This window comes from Thalassophryne amazonica, chromosome 1 (genome assembly GCF_902500255.1).
Source record: "Thalassophryne amazonica chromosome 1, fThaAma1.1, whole genome shotgun sequence".
Lineage (NCBI taxonomy): Eukaryota > Metazoa > Chordata > Actinopteri > Batrachoidiformes > Batrachoididae > Thalassophryne > Thalassophryne amazonica.
The window spans coordinates 26,315,121-26,338,925 of NC_047103.1; the positions used below are offsets into that span (position 1 = coordinate 26,315,121).

Genomic DNA, 23,805 nt, shown 5'->3' on the forward strand with positions numbered 1-23,805 from the left:
GATTTAGATGGGCTTATCGATCTCGTTATACGGTTAGACAATCGGTTGGAGGAACGCCGTCGGGAGCGAGGCGAAGGACGTGGCCGGATATGCGCCGTCCCTCTCCCTTCCGGGTTCGAAAAGGGGCCGCCCTCCCCACGCTCCACAGCCGCAGCGCTCTGTGGGGCAACAGCTCCCTCTACTGACGTTGTTAGGGAAATGCACAGGGCCAAAATGAGGAGGCTGATCCGCGGGGAGTGTTTTCTCTGCAGCTCAAAGGAGCACACACAGAAAAACTGCCCCAAACGGCCACAACAACAACCGCCCTCAGAGACTGGGCTAAGGGGGGGTCAAAACATTCACGTGAGACACACACAGATTGCCACATGACTCCCAGTTACAATCCTGAGCGGGGGTTTAACCCTTCAAGCCCCAGCACTGGTGGACACGGGGTCAGAAGGGAATTTGCTAGACAGCAGATGGGCAAGGGAGGTAGGGCTCCCTCTGGCGCTTCCTTCGCCATTGCAGGTGCAGGCACTAGATGGCACCCTCCTCCCTTTAATCACACACAAGACACAACCAGTAACTCTGGTGGTGTCTGGAAACCATCGGGAGGAGATTGAGTTTTTTGTAACTCCTTCTACCTCCCGCGTGATTTTGGGCTTCCCATGGATGTTGAAGCACAATCCCCGGATTGATTGGCCGTCTGGGGTGGTGGTTCAGTGGAGCGAAACCTGCCATCGGGTGTGTTTAGGATCCTCGGTTCCTCCCGGTTTACAGGCTAAGGAGGAGGTCAAAGTCCCTCCCAATCTGACGGCAGTGCCGGTTGAGTACCACGATCTTGCTGATGTCTTCAGCAAGGATCTGGCACTCACCCTTCCCCCGCACCGTCCGTACGTTGTGCCATTGATTTGGTTCCAGGCGCTGAGTTCCCGTCCAGCAGGCTGTACAACCTCTCACGACCTGAGCGCGAATCAATGGAGACCTACATCCGGGACTCATTAGCTGCCGGGCTGATCCGGAACTCCACCTCCCCGATGGGGGCAGGTTTCTTTTTTGTGGGCAAGAAAGATGGCGGACTCCGTCCATGCATTGATTACAGGGGGCTGAATGAGATTACGGTTCGCAACCGATACCCGTTGCCATTGTTGGATTCCGTGTTCACCCCCCTGCATGGAGCCAAAATCTTTACTAAGCTGGATCTTAGAAATGCGTATCACCTGGTTCGGATCCGGAAGGGAGACGAATGGAAGACGGCATTTAACACCCCGTTAGGTCACTTTGAGTACCTGGTCATGCCGTTCGGCCTCACCAACGCCCCCGCGACGTTCCAAGCCTTGGTTAACGACGTCTTGCAGGACTTCCTGCACCGATTCGTCTTCGTATATCTGGACGATATTCTCATCTTTTCTCCGGATCCTGAGACCCATGTCCAGCATGTACGTCAGGTCCTGCAGTGGTTATTAGAGAACCGACTGTTTGTGAAGGGCGAGAAGTGCAAGTTTCACCGCACGTCTTTGTCCTTCCTGGGGTTTATCATCTCCTCTAACTCCGTCGCCCCTGATCCGGCCAAGGTTGCGGCGGTGAGAGAATGGCCCCAAGCAACAAGCCGTAGGAAGCTGCAACAGTTCCTTGGCTTCGCTAATTTCTATAGGAGGTTCATTAAGGGCTACAGTCAGGTAGTTAGCCCCCTGACAGCCCTGACCTCTCCAAAAGTCCCCTTCACCTGGTCGGATCAGTGCGAAGCCGCGTTCAAGGAGTTGAAACGACGGTTCTCTACTGCACCAGTTTTGGTGCAGCCCGACCCTAGCCGCCAGTTCGTGGTTGAAGTGGACGCCTCTGACTCAGGGATAGGAGCCGTGCTATCCCAGAGCGGAGAGACCGATAAGGTTCTTCACCCGTGTGCCTACTTTTCTCGCAGGTTGACCCCAGCTGAACGGAACTATGACGTCGGCAATCGAGAACTCCTTGCGGTGAAAGAGGCTCTTGAGGAGTGGAGACACCTGTTGGAGGGAGCGTCTGTGCCGTTCACGGTTTTCACTGACCATCGGAACCTGGAGTATATCAGGACCGCCAAGCGGCTGAACCCCAGGCAAGCCCGCTGGTCACTGTTCTTCGGACGTTTTGACTTCCGGATCACCTATCGCCCCGGGACCAAGAACCAGAGATCGGATGCCTTGTCCCGGGTACACAAAGACGAAGTCAAAACGGTGCTGTCGGATCCACTGGTGCCCATCATTCCGGAGTCCACTATCGTGGCCACCCTCACCTGGGACGTGGAGAAGACCGTTCGGGAGGCCCTGACACGGAGCCCGGACCCCGGAACCGGCCCGAAGAATCGTCTATACGTCCCACCAGAGGCCAGAGCTGCAGTCTTGGACTTCTGTCACGGTTCCAAGCTCTCCTGTCATCCAGGGGTGCAAAGGACCGTGGCAGTTGTCCGGCAGCGCTTCTGGTGGGCGTCTATGGAGGCCGACGTCCGGGAGTACATCCAGGCCTGCACCACCTGTGCCAGGGGCAAGGCAGACCACAAGAGGTCCCAAGGGCTTCTCCAGCCACTTCCTGTGCCTCATCGCCCCTGGTCCCATATCGGCCTGGATTTTGTCACGGGCCTCCCGCCGTCCCAGGGCAACACCACCATCTTCACGATAGTGGACCGATTCTCCAAGGCGGCCCACTTCGTGGCCCTCCCAAAGCTCCCAACTGCCCAGGAGACAGCAGACCTCCTGGTCCACCACGTCGTCCGTCTGCATGGGATACCCACCAACATCGTCTCTGATCGTGGTTCCCAGTTCTCCTCACACGTCTGGAGGAGCTTCTGCCGGGAACTGGGGGCCACTGTGAGTCTCTCGTCCGGGTATCACCCGCAGACCAATGGACAGGCAGAACGGGCCAATCAGGAATTGGAGCAAGCCCTGCGCTGCGTAACGTCCACACACCCGACGGCCTGGAGTGAACATCTGGCCTGGATCGAGTATGCACATAACAGCCAGGTGTCCTCTGCCACCGGCCTCTCCCCGTTTGAGGTGTGTTTGGGGTATCAGCCCCCATTGTTTCCCGTGGTGAAGGGAGAGGTCGGTGTGCCCTCGGTCCAGGCCCACCTGCGGAAGTGCCGTCGGGTGTGGCGCTCCGCCCGTTCTGCCTTGTTGAAGGCCCGGACGAGGGCGAAGACCCATGCGGACCGCCGGCGATCCCCGGCCCCTGCTTACCAGCCCGGGCAGGAGGTGTGGCTGTCCACGAAGGACATCCCCCTCCAAGTGGACTCCCCTAAGTTGAAGGACCGATTCATAGGACCATTCAAGATCCTCAAAATCCTCAGTCCTGCCGCAGTGAAGCTCCGACTCCCAGCTTCACTGCGGATCCACCCGGTTTTTCATGTGTCCGGAATCAAGCCTCACCACACCTCACCCCTCTGTGCTCCCGGTCCGGCGCCGCCTCCTGCCCGGATCATTGACAGGGAGCCGGCTTGGACAGTGCGCCGGCTCCTGGACGTCCGTCGAATGGGCCGGGGGTTCCAGTATTTGGTGGACTGGGAGGGGTATGGACCCGAAGAACGCTCCTGGGTGAAGAGGAGCTTCATCCTGGATCCGGCCCTCCTGGCCGATTTCTACCATCGACACCCGGACAAGCCTGGTCGGGCGCCAGGAGGCGCCCGTTGAGGGGGGGGTCCTGTTGTGTGGGCCGCCAGAAGAGGAGGTACTGCTGGCCCACCACCAAAGGGCGCCCTGCCTGAAGTGCGGGCTTCGGGCACGAGAGGGCGCTGCCGCCACGGACACAGCCGGGAGTGACAGCTGTCACTCCTTAATTCCTGACAGCTGTCACTCATTCTTCATCATCACACTCCATAAAACCCAGACGTCATCTCCACCTCATCGCCGAGATATCGTACTTCATTGGAGGTAATATCCTCAGCCATTTGTGTTTACTTATAAGCTGTATATTGTGAGTGTTTGCAGGAGTACTGGTCCCTCTTCCTGTGGAGGCTGAGTGAGTGCAGGACGGCACTCTTTTCCTCTGAGGGATCACTGTAAATTCATCAGCATATTGAGTGAGAGGTGGAGGTGGCATTCCCACCGTTATTGTTACTGGGTGTACACACACCCACACTTGACTGTCTTTGTTCTTCGCCAGCAGTACCAGATCCGACAGTCGGGGACGGTGATCACCTGGGAATTCGGGACTTGGCGGCTCCAGTATTCACCAGGTTCGGTGGCGGCGGAAATCGTGTGGTTCCGGCTCTTCTCAGGACAGACGTCTTCTATCCTCGAGCCTGCCCACACGTCACCTTTGTGGATTGACTGTAATCTTATTCTGAGATTGTCTGTATGTTCGTTGTGCTCCTTCACAACATTAAATTGTTAATTTTTGGCTCATCTATTGACCGTTCATTTGCGCCCCCTGTTGTGGGTCCGTGTCACTACACTTTCACAACAAGGAGGTCACTTTTTGTGAACGGCATGATCGCTTGAAGGAATATAAAAATTCCAAGCTGCAGAAACGGTTTACTACGGTTTACACCGTAACATCAATACCCATAATCCCAGATTTGTGTTTGATATGTGGTGAAACTCACCCACAGCCACCAGACTGTAACCACTTTGCAGCTTTCAGCTGCTGATTCTAACGATGACAGGAGACATATTTAATGCCGTCTCTGGGCAGCGTTGGTTAGTGGTGGGTGCACTTGCTTCCAAAACAGAAGGTTCTGCTGTCTTTAAATGGATGAAAAAAATTTGTATTGGATTTTATTTTGGGAAGCACTTCATATATATTGTTGGAAAAGTGTGATATAAATACATATTACTGTGCCACTGAACACATTCATAATGTGCACAGATTTTGCCGTTATTCTCCTTAATTTGGGTTAGAAATCCTGCAGCACTGACTCACTCTCTGAAGCTGGCAGTCCGGGAAGGCCTCTCTCGCCTTTCTCCCCTTTTGGTCCAGTTTGGCACTTGCCTTGTGGAAGAAAAACAAAAACAAAACAAAAAACATTTAACATCGCTGTGTATTCTTCCTATTCCATCCTTTAAAGTCAGTCTGCAGAATCAATGGATATAGTGAAGCAAATAACTGAAACAATCATTCAAATGGTGAAGGAAGCACCAAATTCATCACAAATACTCCTTAATCCACTGGCCACTTGAATTTTCAATAGGCAGCCAGGTAGGGGTCAATTGAGGAATTACACAGGGGTCAAAATTTAAAAATGCTCCAATCAAATTGAAACCCATACCACATTATTTGTCTGATCATAAAGATTCCAAAAAGGTGTAGTTTGGACTATCTACGACTGAATATTCTGGAGTTATGGGGTAAAAACAACAAAACTGGTGACAAAGGTCAATTTCAGTTTGTACAGGGGTCAAAAGTTAAAGCTGCTCCAATTTTGGTAAAAAGTGGTGTAAATTATTGGTTGAGCTAACAGGATTAATAAATGGAAGAGTTTTGACTGTGCTGAATGTTTGGTCTCCAAAGTAAAAGTCAAACAATGTCAACATCCATTGGATTCTATGTTACCCCATAAGATGATAACTGAGGATGACACATGGTGCAAACTATTCCTTTTTGAAAAAAACTAGACCTTTTTGGAATCTTTATGATCAGACAAATAATGTGGTATAGTTGTTGTGTGTTGGGGGGGGTTTGGCTGGACATTTTGGTGTTCTTTTCTTTTCTTTGCTCTCCAGGTGGTATGCAAACTGATTTATTGTCTATGGAGAAGGTGCTGGCAGAAGAGTCCTTCACCCTCATCAACGTGATATGCAGCACCTGTGGATGATGCTCACGTGCAACCTTAAAGACTTTCAGCTGAAGCAGATAATGAGATGGTGTTCTGCATTTAAGCCATGTGTGATTCAAGCAGAATTGCCGGGAACTCGACCTTGTGATGTTCGTTTGTGAGACGCTGAGGACCGCGCCTGGGTTTGACACATCGTGCCTGTGAAGGAGGACGGGTGAGGGACACATGCTGTCAGCACACATCAGAGGTGATTTGATTGTCTGAATAATTGTTAACAGTAATTTGGTATTTTGTTACGCAGTATATGTGAATATTGATGAGAGTTGTGCAGCTTGCTTCTCACGGCCGTGGCGTGCGGACAGATGATCCTCCACCTGTTGTGAGAAGCTGCTCATTTACATAAAGCTTAAATTCAGACCTGAATGTGTTGCTGATAGTGCGTGCCTTTGAAGGATATTAGTTGTAGCTACTGACTTACCTCACCTTTTCTACCCTTCACAGAGTCGGTTTGTCGTGTCCACCTAGGGGGTGTTTGGTGGTGAACGTGGGTCCAGAGGGGCCGGGCTTCAATCCCTTTGGGCACTGGAGAGCGCGCCGTCCTTCACTCCGCCAGACAGACGCGTTTTATGTTTGTACACCGAGCGCGCCGTCCTTCACTCCGCCAGACAGACGCGTTTTATGTTTGTACACCGAGTATTGCACAAAAGGGGGAAAATAAATTGTTTTGTTATTGGAACCGCTTTCTGGTTATTTTAGCGCTGGGTTCAGTCAGACGCAGGTCCGCTCCTCAACCCGCGTCGACACATAACAATAGTTTTCAATATGATTGACGCATTTTCAATTTTTGACCCTTGTGTAATTCCTGGCTGCCTATTGAACATTCAAGTGGCCAGTTTTTTTTTTTTTCTTCAAAAGAGTAATGTCTAAGGAGTATTTTTGCTGAATTTGGTGCTTGCTTCACCATTTGAACAATTCCACTGTCAATATTCTGTTATCTCCTGCACTAATACTCTGATTGCAGCAATTGAGATGCTGAGTGAGGAATTGGACAAAGATCCTTGTTTTCAGAAAGGCATTTGGCAGTGCAGAGTAAAGGTCCAAGTCTTTTGGGTCCTGGTGCTTCCTGTCTTACTGTATTGATGTGAAAATTGGATGCTAACCAGTGACCTAACGTGACAGCTGGATGTTTTTGGTGCTTGGTATCTTTAGAGGATCCTAGGGTATCACTAGAATGACTCCTTTGTCCCTCAGGCCATCAGACTGTACAACTCCTCACTCAGGGGGAGGGGGTGTAACAGGAAGACAGAGGACGGGAAGGAGATGAACAGTAGTAGCCAGTAATCAGTATGTCTGGTATTTACATTTATATTTGCAAACTGTTTTTTTAACGTTCACTTTTAATACTTCTTTTAATATGCTTCTTACCCTGTGTGCTGCTATACAATCCTGCTGGAACCTCAATTTCCCTGAGGAAGTCTTCCCAAGGGATCAGAAAAATTCTATCTAATCTTATCTCTCATCTAATGTAATCTACTAAAGGAGACTCAGATGAAGAGTATCGCTTGCATTGTGAGAAACCATCATCTATGGCATTTTGGACATTTGGTGGGTTTCTCTGTTCATAACCCAACATGTGGGTACGTCAGTGTTGAGGGACATAGTGGGTGGAGAAGGCCAAGTGGACATGCATGTTTCACCTGGCTGTGGGCAAGAGGTGGTAATAAACCGATTGTCTGCCTGAGTGCTTGCCATCCAGTATCCAGAGGAGTTCCTTGGTGTGGTGGATGAGGTGATGTGTGGCACTGCTACATGCTCCCAGACTTCACTTGGGAGAGGGGGAGGTGATGGTCTAGTAGTTAAGTGTTGGGCTTGAGACCAGAGGATCCTCTGTTCAAATCTGAGCCTGACCGAAAAATCACTAAGGGTCCTTGGGCAAGGTCCTTAATCCCCTAGTTGCTCCCGGTGTGTAGTGAGCACCTTGTATGGGAGCAGCCTGACACTGGGCTGAATGTGAGGCATTCTTTGTAAAGCGCTTTGAACGTCTGATGCAGATGGAAAAGTGCTACGTAAATGCAGTCCATTTACCCTTTACTTCATCCTATTCCAAAGAACCACTTTGATAATGTGTTTGGAACAGATTAACAGATGTTGTAATGAGGGGAAGTGAGGGCTTGAGACCAGAGGATCATCGCTTCAAATCCCCGTGACCCCATGAGGTCCTTATTCTAGAAGTTGCAGTTGCGTGCCTTGCATGGCAGCACGTTGGCATCAGTGTGTGAATGGGTGAAAGTGCAGTTGTAAAGTGTCTTTCTAAAGTGCTTTGAGTATATGTTTCAGATGGAGAAGTGCTATAGAAATGCAGTCTATTCCATTTAGATTCCAATAAATATCCAACTCACCATAATCAATGGTTCCATTTCATTAAGCTGCAATAAAGAACCACAAAGACAAATAATAAATCAACAGGCAGCGACAAAGTGCAGGTAAATGATTATTATGATATTATTTCAGCAATGTGCTTTAATCAAAACACACGTACTTTGGAGGAAGCTGAGGTTATTTTAGCTGCATTGACTAGTTTTACATCCTGTCTGTCAAAGTGAATTAAAAATGCACCGTAGTGTATCTGTCACACTCGTGTGTCTTTTTATTATTGTAAATGGTCTGTTGCACAGAATGCAATAAAAGCATCAACAATAAATCTTGTGCTATAGGCTCAGAAACTTACAGCCATCTTGCAGTGTGGTCTGGGAGGGATGGGGAACACCGTCTTCAAAGACCCACAGAGGAGAGAGGACACTGAACACGTGAAGGTTTCACACCTAATGCATATGATGACTGATCAAACCATGTGTGCGTGTGTGTATGCGTTGCTTACTCCTTTAGGGCAGTTAAACATCCCAGGACGACCCGGTTCTCCAGGAGGACCTGGGGGTCCCTGAAAAGAGTGAATAGGAGATGACGTAAGGTGTGCGATATCCAGTAAATAATCCCCTGCTGGTAATTTCTACCATCGTATCGACTTGTCTGAGGTTCCTCTTGATCACTTTGGTTGATAAATTGGGAGATATTCACTGAGGCATATTGTTGTCATGCTATATTTGGAAATGAGAGCAAAAGCTGTCCTTGCCTGCATCATCAAGCCCAACCTCAAACTTGTGCAAGGTTTCAGAGAGTCAGGCCCCTGGTGGCCATATTTATGTACAATCGGAAAGCTTCCACGTCAAACTTTACAAAGGTTTTAGTGACATGACTTTGTGCACCAAGTTTCACCATGATAGATGAAGTCTATGTCAAAATATGTACACAATGTTTTGGAGACTCAATCCCCTGCTGACCACAGAATATAGGTGTGTTACACGTTGATAGTCAAATATGCTGGCATACTATAGATATGTATCCAATCCAATACAATCCACCTTTATTTATAGAGCACATTTTACCAACACAAATTTTCCAAAGTGCTGCACAGAAAACTAAACTAAACCAACTAAACCAACCAACTAAACCAGTTTTTCTGTTGCAAAAGAAAGCTATAAGAATTACCAGTAATAAACCAACAAATCTGTGATTTGCTTGTCTGCACATTTTAAAATTCTGGGACTTGGTTGATTATGTTACAATACAGATTATGTATAAAGTTAAAAATAAGATTTGCCTCTGCATGTCCAGATCTGTTTAAAATTAGGGATTCCAGCTACAGTTTGAGAGGAACATTATTATTTGAGAAACTGAAGATCCGTACTACTGTTAAAAGTCATTGTGTTCCGTCAGGGGTGTTAATATTTGGGATAATTGTCCTGATAATATTAAAATACTTGGTACATTGGTTGATTTTAAAAGGCTTTACAAAAATAACATATTTACCCTTATAGTTTGAAGGATTAGGTTTACCATTTTTGTCACTGTTCACTATTACTTGTTTGGTTGTGTTTTGAAATTTCAATGATTATGTTAAATTGTTCATGCACTTTTTTCTTTTTTGTATAGTTGTTATGAGTATATATATATATATATATATATATATATATATATATATATATATATATATATATATATATATATATATATATATACACACACTCAACAAAAATATAAACGCAACACTTTTGGTTTTGCTCCCATTGTGTATGAGATGAACTCAAAGATCTAAAATTTTTTCCACATACACAATATCACCATTTCCCTCAAATATTGTTCACAAACGAGTCTAAATCTGTGATAGTGAGCACTTCTCCTTTGCTGAGATAATCCATCCCACCTCACAGGTGTGCCATATCAAGATGCTGATTGGACACCATGATTAGTGCACAGGTGTGCCTTAGACTGCCCACAATAAAAGGCCACTCTGAAAGGTGCAGTTTTATCACACAGCACAAAGCCACAGATGTCGCAAGATTTGAGGGAGCGTGCAATTGGCATGCTGACAGCAGGAATGTCAACCAGAGCTGTTGCTCGTGTATTGAATGTTCATTTCTCTACCATAAGCCGTCTCCAAAGGCGTTTCAGAGAATTTGGCAGTACATCCAACCAGCCTCACAACCGCAGACCACGTGTAACCACACCAGCCCAGGACCTCCACATCCAGCATGTTCACCTCCAAGATCGTCTGAGACCAGCCACTCAGACAGCTGCTGGAACAATCGGTTTGCATAACCAAAGAATTTCTGCACAAACTGTCAGAAACCGTCTCAGGGAAGCTCATCTGCATGCTCGTCGTCCTCATCGGGGTCTCGACCTGACTCCAGTTCATCGTCGTAACCGACTTGAGTGGACAAATGCTCACATTCGCTGGCGTTTGGCACGTTGGAGAGGTGTTCTCTTCACGGATGAATCCCGGTTCACACTGTCCAGGGCAGATGGGGGTACCAGTTCCTGCCAATATCCAGCAACTTCGCACATCCATTGAGTGGACCAACATTCCACAGGCCACAATTGACAACCTGATCAACTCTATGCGAAGGAGATGTGTTGCACTGCATGAGGCAAATGGTGGTCACACCAGATACTGACTGGTATCCCCCCCAATAACACAAAACTGCACCTTTCAGAGTGGCCTTTTATTGTGGGCAGTCTAAGGCACACCTGTGCACTAATCATGGTGTCTAATCAGCATCTTGATATGGCACACCTGTGAGGTGGGATGGATTATCTCAGCAAAGGAGAAGTGCTCACTATCACAGATTTCGACTGGTTTGTGAACAATATTTGAGGGAAATGGTGATATTGTGTATGTGGAAAAGGTTTTAGATCTTTGAGTTCATCTCATACAAAATGGGAGCAAAACCAAAAGTGCTGCATTTATATTTTTGTTGAGTGTACATTCTTTATTTTTAATGGTATAAGGGGAGGGTGCTTATAAGCCTTGCTTCTGCTTTCACCCTTTCAGCCACATGGGTTCTCTGTACATTTTTCTTTTTTGTGTTTTGTTATTGCCTTAGTTGTTGCTCATTTGTGTGCCGGATAAATAAATTCATTCATTCATTCAAAAAACCAAGTAACACTAATTAGAAGGAAAAAAAAGAAAATACAATTAAAAATGCCACATATCTTAAAACAATTAAAATCAATAAGAAAATAAAATAAGGCATAAAATGCACTAAAACAAAATAGTGAGTCAGAGGACCACAAAATTCTTACGCTGGGTTAAACGCCAGTGAGTAAAAATACATTTTTAAATGAGATTTAAAAACATCAATTGATTGAGTTGTTATAATGTGTGGAGGAAGAGAACTCCAGAGTTTGGGGCCAACCACTGAAAAGGCCCGTTTGCCCTGACTTTTAAGCTTTGTTTTAGCAAGTTGGAGCTGGAACTGGCTCTTAGACCTCAGCGAATGCGCGGGAATGTAAGAGACAATGAGGCCTGCGATGTATGCAGGCGCCAGTCCATGCAAAGCTTTATAAACAAACAATAAAATGTTAAAATCAATTCTAAAATGAACAGGAAGCCAGTGCAATGCAGCTAAAAAGGGGTGATGTGCTCTCTACGACGTGTGCCGGTTAAAAGATGAGAAGCAGAATTTTGACAAACTATGAGCATAACAATGCTCATAGTAACTACCTTTACAGTGCTGTCAACATTTAAATATGAGGTAAAGAAAGGTCTTATTTTATTTTATTTTTTATTAAAAAGTATTTATGTTCATTGAAGTCAAGAAAGGGTGACTATAAAGTGAGCATTGGCAAAATGGGTCATCATTGTCATGTTGAGGAGGTGGGGGTGGGGGGGGGGCAGCATTTGTTGTCGGCAGCTGCTGAACGTAACTAAAAAAGTAACTAGTAATCTAACTTAGTTCCTTTTAAAATTGAGTAATCAGTAAAGTAACTAAATTACTTCTTCAAGGTGTAATCAGTAATTGGATTCCTTTTTCAAAGTCACTGTGGCAACACTGCATCCAGATCTGCACCACATGTCCAGTGTCAATGTTTGCCGTTATTGACAGTCTGCAGCAACACTTCCTGTGTTTGATTTTTCTGTGTGCTCCAATTTGTTGTGTTCAGTTTTTCAGCTTCCTGACTCACCGGCAAGCCCACAGAATCCCCGCGCTCTCCTTTCTCGCCCATCAGCCCCGGTCGACCCTAAAAAGAGAGCGGTTTTATCCAAAAACAGAAAGTGCAGCGGCAGATGTTAGACTGGATTACAGGTGATGACTCCCACAGGAGCAAATTCAGAAATTACTGCATTGACAAAAAGTCATTTAATTTGCCATAAAAAGCAAAAAAGTAGGTTTGATGAAATAAAATTATATGTCAGAGAGACTGATTTGATGCCAACTTAAATTTACTGATTAAACATCCATAAAGGAAACTCAAAATATGGGATTCAAGGTCCCAATTTAAAAAATAAAAATCTTACACCAGATTTAAAGTCATAACACAAAGTAGGTGTTTCCAAGTTTCCATTTTTATGGCTTTTATAATGAGCAGCACATCAAAATCAAGGTGCTTACAGGACGTCCTGGAAAACCAAATTCTCCCTTTGGCCCTGGTGGTCCCATCGGCCCCTGTTGAGAAAGAAGACAGTCTACATTCCTCTAAATACACTTTTGTAATATATTGTAGCTGTTCCCAATATTATAGAGTCATAATTCCACAAAGGTTCACTACTTTACTGTCAGATGGCAGCTACAGGAATAAGTATGCATTAATTATCATGTAAAAAAAATGATCCTGGTTTAATTTGTATAAAAATTCAGTGTTATGTGTTTTTGCTTTTTGCTCATAAGACTTACCACAATTCCAGGATGCCCACGTGCCCCAGTGTCTCCCTGCAAAAGACATATTTCAGTTTACAATGTAGACGGACTAAAATGTTGAGACAGAAATCAACCATCAGCTGTCCTCAAGCATATTAATCAAATCCTGACTGTAAATTCAACAATACGTATCCAAAGAAAATCTTGGATAACCAAAAAAATACACTTCGAAAAAACCAAAGATTTGACACAGATTTGACACCAATTTGACAAATTTAAGTTTTGTTCGTAAAAACTGGAGCTGTGAGTAGTGTTAGGCTGATTAATGAGGCAACCGATTAAACACATTTTGAGATAATCGGCCTCTGCAAATCTCTGCACTCATGATGCCAAATAAAAAACAAAAACAAGTGGGCTTGTTAGTGTGGATTCTGTGAAAGGATGCTAGCAAATCTGTAGCGATGGATATAACGTTTTGTGACACAAACGATAACTTCAACACGGACAATATAGACATTCACAGTGTAAAATAAATTATTAAATTGCTATATTGTATCACATGCAAAAAATAAACAAATAAAAAACCCTAATAACCTGTGGTATGTTCATCCTCTGTAAGGTTTTGGTTTAACTTTGTCTCAATTAAAAAATAAATAAAAAAAAGACAAAGAGGAGATCTCGCATGAATGGGGGAGATCTTGCTGGAATTCAGTGGACAGCTGACACCATCGATTTGTATTTACTCACTAGATGGAGGACCAGGCTGATCCGCTCATTTGCTGGCTGTTGCCAGAGCGCCGTCATCTTGGATAGCGATTAACAACCAGACATCAATAGAAAGCGATGTGGACATGATCAATGTTTTTCTAAGAGTTTCAGCATAAATCTGCATTCTCCGTCCCATTACATTTATTCAAACTCAGTCTTACATTTGTACAGCCAATATTTGTCCAAACAAAAACAGAAGAGAATCAGACTATTTATATAATAGACTTGAATGAATGTGTTTGTCCCAGTGCAGATAGAAAATACCATCAGTTTGTCAAACACATTACGTCTGCCGCAACACAAGATGCTGGTCTGATCATTAATTAATTTCATTATGAAGTTAAAGATGGGAAATAATCAGGGATGAAAGTAAGAGCTTTGCACGCTCCCATCATATTAAAGATATTAATATTAAAGACTACTCTTATCCCACATGTGGCACCGCTTTTATTGAGCGTTTCTCAGCGAAAATATCAAATAATATAAATAAAATGAAACAGCCACGCCAGCCAGGGTGAAAATAAGATTATTCAATAATTTCAGGACCAAGTTGAAAGAAATCTGAAAACAATTCAGTGTGCTGGAGTGTTCAGTATATCACAGAGAAATTAATCTCATTCGTGTATATTCTTATACTAGCTGGGGTACCCGGAGCTGCGCGGGTTAACCTGTTTTAGACATAAGCCAAATGCCAATCATTTTAATCAAAACAATTGCCCAACATTTGTTTTTCTAATGCTGATGTCTTATAAATATAATAGTTAATGGGCTAAAGTTTGTCCAGCAGAACTGTAAGAGGTGGACTCCCCAAACTAAGTGGAAATGCTTGGTTAAAAGACAACACATTTGAAGTCTTTCATGCAGACTTTGTTTTGCAATCAAATTTATAACAAAATTACACACAAAAGGTAGGTAACAGTAAATGTAAATATCAATGAATCAAAACTGAGGTAGTGGTGTATTTCACTGTTTTTACTTTGCAATTTTACAAACATAAAATGAATGTATTCAGACAGGAAGGCAAACTGGGTTGTACAGGACAGTCAGGTGCCCCTCCCTGAGCCTGGTTCTGCTGGAGGTTTCTTCCTGTTAAAAGGGAGTTTTTCCTTCCCACTGTAGCCAAGTGCTTGCTCACAGGGGGTCGTTTTGACCGTTGGGGTTTTACATAATTATTGTATGGCCTTGCCTTACAATATAAAGCGCCTTGGGGCAACTGTTTGTTGTGATTTGGCGCTATATAAAAAAATTGATTGATTGATTGATTAACAGTTGAGATCATAAAGTAGCTGAAGAAAGAGATTAAATAAACAGAGATGGCCAACACATATACAGGGCTGGAAATTTGAATCTGCCTGGTCATACTCACAGCCAGCTATTTCGGGGGTAATTTTCAGTTCAACTTTTTAAAAAAAATAGTACCACTTTGTTACCCATGTCATGAGGATTCAGAATATATATAGTTTTTAGGGCTACATATTATAGTTTGGGAGTTTATCCCAGACCAACAGACAGATGTAGTCCTTTATGTATATAGATTAGTAGAAAATACAATGTCAAAGCGACTATCATGTGACCCACCAAATTGAGAGAAAAAGCATTTCCATTCCATGAATTTGCTCTGACAGAATATCTCAGGATGGAAAACCTGATGTGATGAAAAAACCCAAGGCTAATTAAAAAGGGATAAATTGAGACTTATGAAAGTGAGACTTCTAATAGACTCACTAAATGAATGGTGAGATATTTATCACGATAAAGCATTCAGGCAGTAAAACTGAAGTCACTACTTTCCAGAATACAGACTGAGAAAAAACTAATTTTCTAACCTTTATTGAGAAATTTTAGTAATTTCCCACATCATTATTATTACATACAATACACACTTATAAAAGCTCACTCCACAGTCCTTTGTCAGCTTGGTGATGCTCCCCAGAAGCTGAAGGGTTTTAGCCATGCTAATGCTCCCCAAAACCATTTACTGAAAAAAGTGTGAAGGGCCTAAATGACATGGTGAGATCGTGAGGAGCTTCGCTCGTTCAAGTCAGTGACATATACATTTTAGAAACTTTGCATTATTTATTACCACCCTTGAAAAATGTCTGCTACCTATTTATAAACACTACCCAATCTAGAGCCCGTGGATCCCCACAGGTCACATGCTAGTTGACTTTTATTATTAAAAACAGATGGCTGTAATATGCTCCAATTTGCTCTGTTCAGAACTTCAATGTCAGTTAAAGTTAATTCAGTCTTCTCCAGAAAGAAAGTTATTGAACAGGGCTGGAAGGTGACCACACATTACACCTGCTTTAATGTCCTTGCACTTGTCATATTGATTTTACAATTTTTTCGCTGGTTTACAAGTCCAGGCTCCTTGTCCAGCATAATGCTAATCTATAAAACAGGACAGCCCCTCTAATCTTCGAGCTCTTTACTCTTAACTGTGACAAAGAGCAGAACGAAAAGCTTTGGTGATGCAGCCTTTGAACTCTGGAACAGTCCTCCAGAAGCTCTGAGAGGAGCTGCAAATATGAAGTTTCTAACACAAACTATTATATAATCTATAACCTAAAGCCCCTTTCATTCCGGTGTCGCCGACCGAACGGTCCCCCCTAAAAATTGGTGCGCCCTGCCTTCACTGCGCATGCGTCATTTCTGTGCGTCAGCCGCGTTTCACTGGCTATCACCTCGTTTCTCCTCAAAACTGCACTCCAATCATCATCTATCTCAGCGACAGATATCTGAAGCTTTTGTACAACAATCATTTCCACATAAATTCAGCATTATTTCATCATAAAAGACAGAGGAAACAATCAGAGCGCAGCAGCCAGACAAGGTGCTGCTGATGCGTTCACTGCGCCTCCGTCATTTCATAGCATCAGTAGCGACTCACCGATTATTGCTGCTTAAAAACGCCTCGTTTGTGCTCAAAACTGACTTTAGAATGATTTAAGAGTTTACTTTGTCATCTGATGGCTATAATCACATTATTCCCTTTGATATCTTTGAGATGGGTGTGGTGTTTGCTTCTGCTACCCTCCTGTCCTGTGCACCGGCAAAATTTCCTGTATATTCATTTTGTAAATTGTTTTGTAAAATGTGTCAGTAGCATGGTCCAAGCAGACCCCTTTGAGTCTGGTCTGCTTGAGGTTTCTTCCTCAAATCATCAGAGGGAGTTTTTCCTTACCACTGTCACCTGTATGCTTGCTCTGGGGGTTGGTAAGATTAGACCTTACTTGTATGAAGCGCCTTGAGGCAACTTTGTTGTGATTTGGCAGTATATAAATGAAAACAAATTGAAATTGGGTGACGAGACTCTGTCTCAGATGAAGTGCTATGGTCCCAAATGACATGCATAGTGAAGGCAGGGCGGACCAATTTGTAGAAGGGGGCCGTTCGTCTGCGACACCGAGCCTGCGTAGCGTTGCATTGTGCTGTGTATCTAGCATGCTGGAATGGCTGCGTATGTTACGTGCAGGGGGGAGGTTTGTCCTGCTTCTTCTTCTTCTGTGGCTTTGAAGCTTCACTGCCAGCAAAGTTCAGCAGAGTCCAGCGGAATCAAAAGCAGAATCAGAAGTTCTTGATTGTCCCGTAAAGGGAAATTAATGTTGCGCAGGAGCACACAAAGGACAAGGTACACAAGATAACAATATCAACAGTGAAAATAAGACCAATTAAAGTCTAAAATCAAACAAGGAGGAAACAAAGGAATAAAACGTAATAATTATAAAAGTAACTAAGTAAGTAACTTTTATCACTAAACTTAGTAATAAAAAGTAAACTTAATATCATAATAATATAATATAATAATAATAAAATAAAATAAAAACAATAAAAACATACCCATACAATGTCAAATATTCAATCCAGAGTCCATGCCAAAAACAAAAAGTATTGCAAAAATGCAATATGTGGATGTGCAAATAAGCAATAGTAGTGCAAAATAACAACATCAAAGGCTAATTGCCATTGAGTAATAAAATTGCACTAGGAATAAACGAGACCTGAAATCTTTTAGTCCTCCTCATAGGAGCCCTAAAACGACGGCCTGAGGGCAGAAGCTCAAACTCTTTTTTTTCAGTAGATGATTAGAACAATCCAGAACAGCATTAGCCTTTCTCAGGACCTGTCTGTTATAGATGGACATTACCCCAGCCTGCTGACTGCCTGAGATTTTTCCAGCAGTTTTGACAAGACTGCCAAGATGACTCTTATTTGACAATTCAAATTTCCAAACCAAGCAACAATACAAAAAGTCAAGACTGATTCAATAAAATTTCTATAAAAAAAGAGTCATCATCTCAGAAGAAACCTGGAAGGTTCTCATCTTCCTCAAAAAAGAACAATCTTTGCTGAACCTTTTTGAAGATAACATCACATGAGGTTCAAAGCAAAGTTTATATCAAGGACCACACCCAGATATTTATAGCTCTCCACCATCTCAACATCAACATTTTAAGAACAGTTGGTGATGGAAAACAGGTAGACTTCCTAAAATCAATAATCATATCTTTAGTTTTTGACACATTCAATTCCAGAAAAGACTCCTCACACCAAGAGACAAAGTCATCAACAGCAGGCCCATGGTCTGAATGGATGGGATGAATAAAATCTAGCAATGCAGGTATATACTAATAAAAAACTAAAAGGAATTTTCGTCGGACTGGCATAGGGTAGCGTACCATTGCGGACGAATGGTGTACAGTCTAGTGCTCTGCGCGAAAGTCCGTGAAAAAATTAACCATGTTTAACTTTTTGTGTCCATTTCGCGTCCCTCAGCGTATTGCCACGTAGGGCTGCATAAGGTTGGTGTAGTCAGTACGCCGCATTACGCAACTCTACATTGGCTCGGTGTGAAAGGGGATTAAAAAACTACCATGAATAAGAAACTTAACCTTGACTCCTTTGCGTCCCATTGGTCCTGCCATATTTGACGTTGCAGACCCCTGTGCAGCAACGATGAATCCTGGCTCGCCCTTTTCACCCTGTACAAACACACAAGTGCACACACAAATCAGACTCAGAGATCCAACACAAGTACCCCACCTACACAAATATGCACATTGTATAGAACCTGTGTTTTTTTCATGCAATTCACTGACAAACTGAACTATGATCCATTTCATCGCATTATTCTGTTTTCAGACACGTCCCACTTACTTTTAGTCCTGGAGGTCCCTGAACACCGGGCAATCCCATGGCCCCTTTAGGTCCCTGAGGCCCCTGGAAAAAGTGATGGAATTAAATCTGACCTTGTGATTCTGAAACATGAATAAAATCATTTCTCTTAATGATTTGTACTGTATGTGTACTTTTTGTAAGGTATAACATGCATTATAATACTTCACACTAATCATTTGTGTTATATACAATATATTGCATTTTGCACACTGGAAAGTGTCCCACTGGAACAAGAACAAAAGTCAACACAACCAACGTCTCACTAAAATTAAAGATCATTTGCGTGTGTGAGTTTTTTTATTTGTTTGTTTTAATACTCACAGCAGGTCCCTGAGTTTGAAAAATCCCTGAAAAGTTGAAGGCACCTTCTGTGACATTAAGAAGCTGAATAAGAAGCAAAAGAAGGGGCTCATTGACAATCTGAGTGTTTTAGTGATGAATGTTCAGTGAAAAAAGCCAGTAAACAAACAAACAAACAAACAGACATCACTGCTGCCAGGGCATAATACATTACAATAACCAGTATCCTGTCCAGTTAAGGGGGAGGTCCTTAGCTGTTGGTGAAACCTGATCTGATCTGGGGGGTTTTATTTGTTCTGTGCTGTTTCGGGTCTTATCTGTCATGTGCGCCTCTGTGCCTCCTGCCTCCGGTCTGTGTGTGTGTTCTGTCTGTCAGCTGTGTGTATGTGTGATCATGTGTCTGCCTTCCTGTTTTGTGTGAGCCCCGTGGGTGTGTGCGCGCTCCTGGTCATACCAGTGTGACATTTGTGTGAGCGTGTATCTGTTTCCTGCTTTGTGTCTGGAGTCTCATGTGTGTCTTGTGTCAGTGTGTGCATGGAGGTGGGCGTGTCCCCTGCTGTCAGTCTCTGTGCTTCCTCGCCTTCCTCAGTTCCTAATTTGGTTATTTGTATATTGTTTTTTCTTACACTGGTTAATCAGTGTTGAGAGTTTATCAGTTATTATGTGGTTTGCTATTTTAATGCATTGCATTTTATGTTCCTTTCATTCTCACGCGCCTTAGTCATTCCCTGTCCGTGGTTAATTGCACCTGTCACTCATTAGTTCTATTTTAAACCTCACCTGTTTGTCTTTCCATGGCAATTACTGTTCCACTGATCTGCTCATATGTAGTGTCTTCTCATTATCTGTCTCACTTTTGCTACGTGTGTAAGTACTGCTTTGTTTATCTATCATTACTTTAATTGTCTCCCTTCGCACCTCCCGGCTATTCTCTGCCTCATGTTATCTGTGTTGAACTTTTTGTGTATGCACATACCTGCACCAGCTGTTTGTCCTTTGTCTCATTCCTGGATTCTAGGGTGTAATTTTGGATAGGGACGCTAGGGTCACGTCCCTACCAATATTCAGCCCCCTACTGTGTAATCACGACCAATAAAACTGCTGTCCTCCATTATTATGGCACATAAAGAGTTAAATGTATGCCATTGCTCGAAGCCCCCCTCTTTAACGTAGATATCCTTGTCTGATTAGCAGTGATGCCGGTCTAATCTGACCACTTTTTTTTAGTAACGAGTAATCTAACGCGTAATCTTTCCAAATCAGTAATCAGATTAAAGTTACTTCTCCAAATCACTGTGTGTTACTATTATTTTTGCATTATGGGTCGATAGCAGCATTAAATTTGGTCCATGGGCAGGGGGTCGAGGTTCGACAGTTACGACTCGTCCTCACCTCTTAAAGCGCGGTGACAACAGCACACCTGCACTGAGCTTTACAAAGACATGTTTATGTTTTTTTTTTCTCCGAGCCGCTCCATATGTGCTGCTAAAACAGCTGATCCTCCGCGACGCATCAACAACTAACACTATTTTCCACTCAAATGCACTTGATGTGAAAACGCAATAAAACCTTCTTACCTGTAAATCTGGTCATGTTTTCTGCATAAATAAATGTTATCCATTCTTTGTGCTCAAACGCCAAAGCAGGGGCGAATCCAGATGGAATGGGGGCGTGGGGCAGGGATGTGCCCCCCCACAACACCCATAGATTAAAGGTCCAGTTTTGAAGCCTTTTTTTTACTACAACTACTAATACTACTTAAAATAATAATAATTTCAACAAGTAAAATGTTTAGAGAGAATTTAAATGTTACAAAAATGTTTGAATGAATTTAATAGTTACATTTATAAACAATGTAGGTTAGAAATTGCAAGTTTTACTGTTACAGTGCTGTCAACAGTTAAATATGAGGTCAAGAAAGAGGTCTTTATTTTACTTTTTATAAAAGTATTTATTTTCATTGAAGCCAAGAAAGGGTAACTATAAAGTGAGTTTTGGCAAAACAGGTATCATTGTCATGTTGAGGTGGCAGAGGGTTGTTGTCGGCAGCTGGGGAAAAGTAACTAAAAAAGTAACTAGTAATCTAACTTAGTTACTTTTCCAATTGAGTAATCAGTAAAGTAACTAAGTTACTTTTTCAAGGAGGAATCAGTAATCAGTAATTGGATTACTTTTTCAAAGTAACTGTGGCAACAGTGCTGATTAGCTACCCGTTTCTCGCTAACTTGGTTGGCTATCCCACTTGTCACTCCAAGCAGCACACTTCCCACAGTGGCCGCGACTGCCATCGACCCCCCCCCCCCCCCCCCCTTGAGCTAGACTTCAGTGATATTTGGTAATGGATAACGGCCCCCCTCCCAAGAAACGAGATATTCGTTCATTCTTCACAGTCAGGAATGTAAGTGCAGGATCTCCGTCAAGCTTTGAAAACTAAGCAAAATCCCTTTCATGAATGGAAACCCTTCTTAAAAGCATTAGGCTTCTTCTGCTCTTTAGGCACTAGGCAGGTTTTAGCAACGTGGCAGGATGCATCGTTAGAGCTAGGCTACTGCACAGTTGCAGGGAACTTATTAAAAGACTGCGCGGGCGGACACAATAACAGACAAACAAACGGGAATCGATTCATTCACGAATAGGGATGGGTATCGAGAACCGGTTCCTTTCGGGTATCGTTAAGAAATGATTCGATCCACCGACATCAATAAGCTTTTTGCTTAACAATTCTGTTATTGGTCCTTCAGAGTCGCCGTTATTTTGGGGGGTGTTTGTCAGGAAAATGATAATTTCACTACATTGATTACAGACCCTGCAGCGGGTCCGTAATCACCTTTTCTGCAGCGCGGCTTTGCTTTGAACCTTGAACCAATGGAAGCAGTGGTTCGCAGATTGAAACAGTGCTTTGATTTCTTCGTTTATTCTTTCTTTCTTTCGCTTAATTTTCCCCAGCTAAAACCCTAAAGAACATACGTCTGTGAGTATTATTTACCTTTTTTATGTTAAACCGACCTGTTATGGTCTTCTGAAACAGTTGATAGATGTATTTTATAACTTAAAAACGGGAGCGATGCTAATGCATTAGCATGTCTATGGCATTTTCAATGTTAAAAATTAGCATTAAGCAGTTGCAGCTGTCATCACTTTCGGGTGCATTTGTTTTCAAATTGTAATATTTTTTTAATTTATTTTTGTTTATATATTATAATCTAATGATTATTATATACAATATATACTTATTATATACAGTTTTAGAGAAAGAGACAAAAATAGAAATAGAATAGAATAGAAACACAACAGAAAATATAAAACCAACTAACAATGAGCATACATAAATACATACATACATACAGAAATAAATAATTGTTTCCTGTGAACACCTAGTGACTCTTACACCTCCATTTCATCCCTGTCTTATTTAAGTTTAATGACAATTTGTTTCGGTCAAACCATATTTCAGTTGTTAATTTCTTCAGTGATTTCCTCCAGAACTATCTGCCAAACTAGAAAACTGCTGCATCCTAGTAAGAGCACAATACTACTGGAATGAATTTGAATAAGGAAAGTTGGGTTTTTTTCTCATTAAATGGATGCTGCACTCACTGCAGTTTATCATCTGGAAAAGTCACAGATTGCATTTCACAGCTTCTAGAATTCATTTTCGTGCAGGTGGTGTTGGGGGGGTAATTTTGGGTTTCAGCTTTTTTTGTTTTTCGTCACTTTCAACCCTGAATATGTCAATTGTGAGTCACTTTTGTGCGGATTAAAGTTACTAACTGGGACTCCTGTCTTGTTGCGAGAAAGAAATGAGAATCGTCCTCCGTTCTGTTCACACAGCTCCAAATGCTGCGCGGCTCTCTGACAAGTCAAGTTAGAACAATAGAGTCCAGTCGGAATTAATAACTTCAAAGCGAAACACCGTTTTGTTTATTTTTATTTATGTCCAGAGATCAAGGATACAGTGACCAATTTCATATTTATTTACTTTAAGACTCAATGAAATACATAGAAAACCTGTAAAGCCTACTTTTAGTACAAAATTCACAAGAGGTATCGATAAGGGAATCGATAAGGAATCGGATCGATAAGCAGAATCAATAATGGCATCGATAGATAAAATCTTATCAATACCCATCCTTATTCACGAACGTCACAACACTAGCAGATAGGGTCATTGCAATACTTTGTGTTAATTATCCATCCTCGATGAATTCAATTTAAATGTATAGCTGGAGCAATGTTGGGTTAGTTGCTTTGCTCAAGGTCACTCCAGTCATGGATGGAGGTGTAAAGAGAGGTAAGGTTGGGATTTGAGCCTGCAACCCTGTTATTGAAAGACCAACTCCCTAACCATTAGGATGGCTTGTTAACCTATAACATCTGCATGACACTTATGATTGGTAATGCAAAAAAAAAAAAAAAATCTTTGTCTTGGAGCACTTTTGTGTCCCCACCAATATCAAAATCAAAGTTACTCCCTTGCCTGGATTATTAAAGCACCATAGTTTTTGCACACACAGGTTAGCATCCTGGCTGCTTGCTTACTTGGTGTTCAACTTTGTCTCGGATCCAACTTGGATCATAACATGATCACAGCTAAATTTGAACTTGTCCCAGATGCACCCATTTACAATGTCTGTTTTA

At 42.9% G+C, this 23,805-nt stretch overlaps 1 protein-coding gene across 1 annotated transcript in view; it reads right to left on the reverse strand.

Moving 5' to 3' along the window:
* Window positions 1-23,805, reverse strand: part of LOC117508425 (collagen alpha-1(XV) chain-like) — a 207,121-nt gene that overhangs the window by 12,667 nt on the left and 170,649 nt on the right. Inside the window, 11 exon segments of the mRNA XM_034168536.1 lie at window positions 4,870-4,938; window positions 7,808-7,820; window positions 8,122-8,148; window positions 8,451-8,492; window positions 8,601-8,660; window positions 12,245-12,301; window positions 12,673-12,726; window positions 12,955-12,990; window positions 18,582-18,671; window positions 18,847-18,909; window positions 19,189-19,251. Coding sequence (XP_034024427.1) covers window positions 4,870-4,938; window positions 7,808-7,820; window positions 8,122-8,148; window positions 8,451-8,492; window positions 8,601-8,660; window positions 12,245-12,301; window positions 12,673-12,726; window positions 12,955-12,990; window positions 18,582-18,671; window positions 18,847-18,909; window positions 19,189-19,251 — 574 coding nt within the window.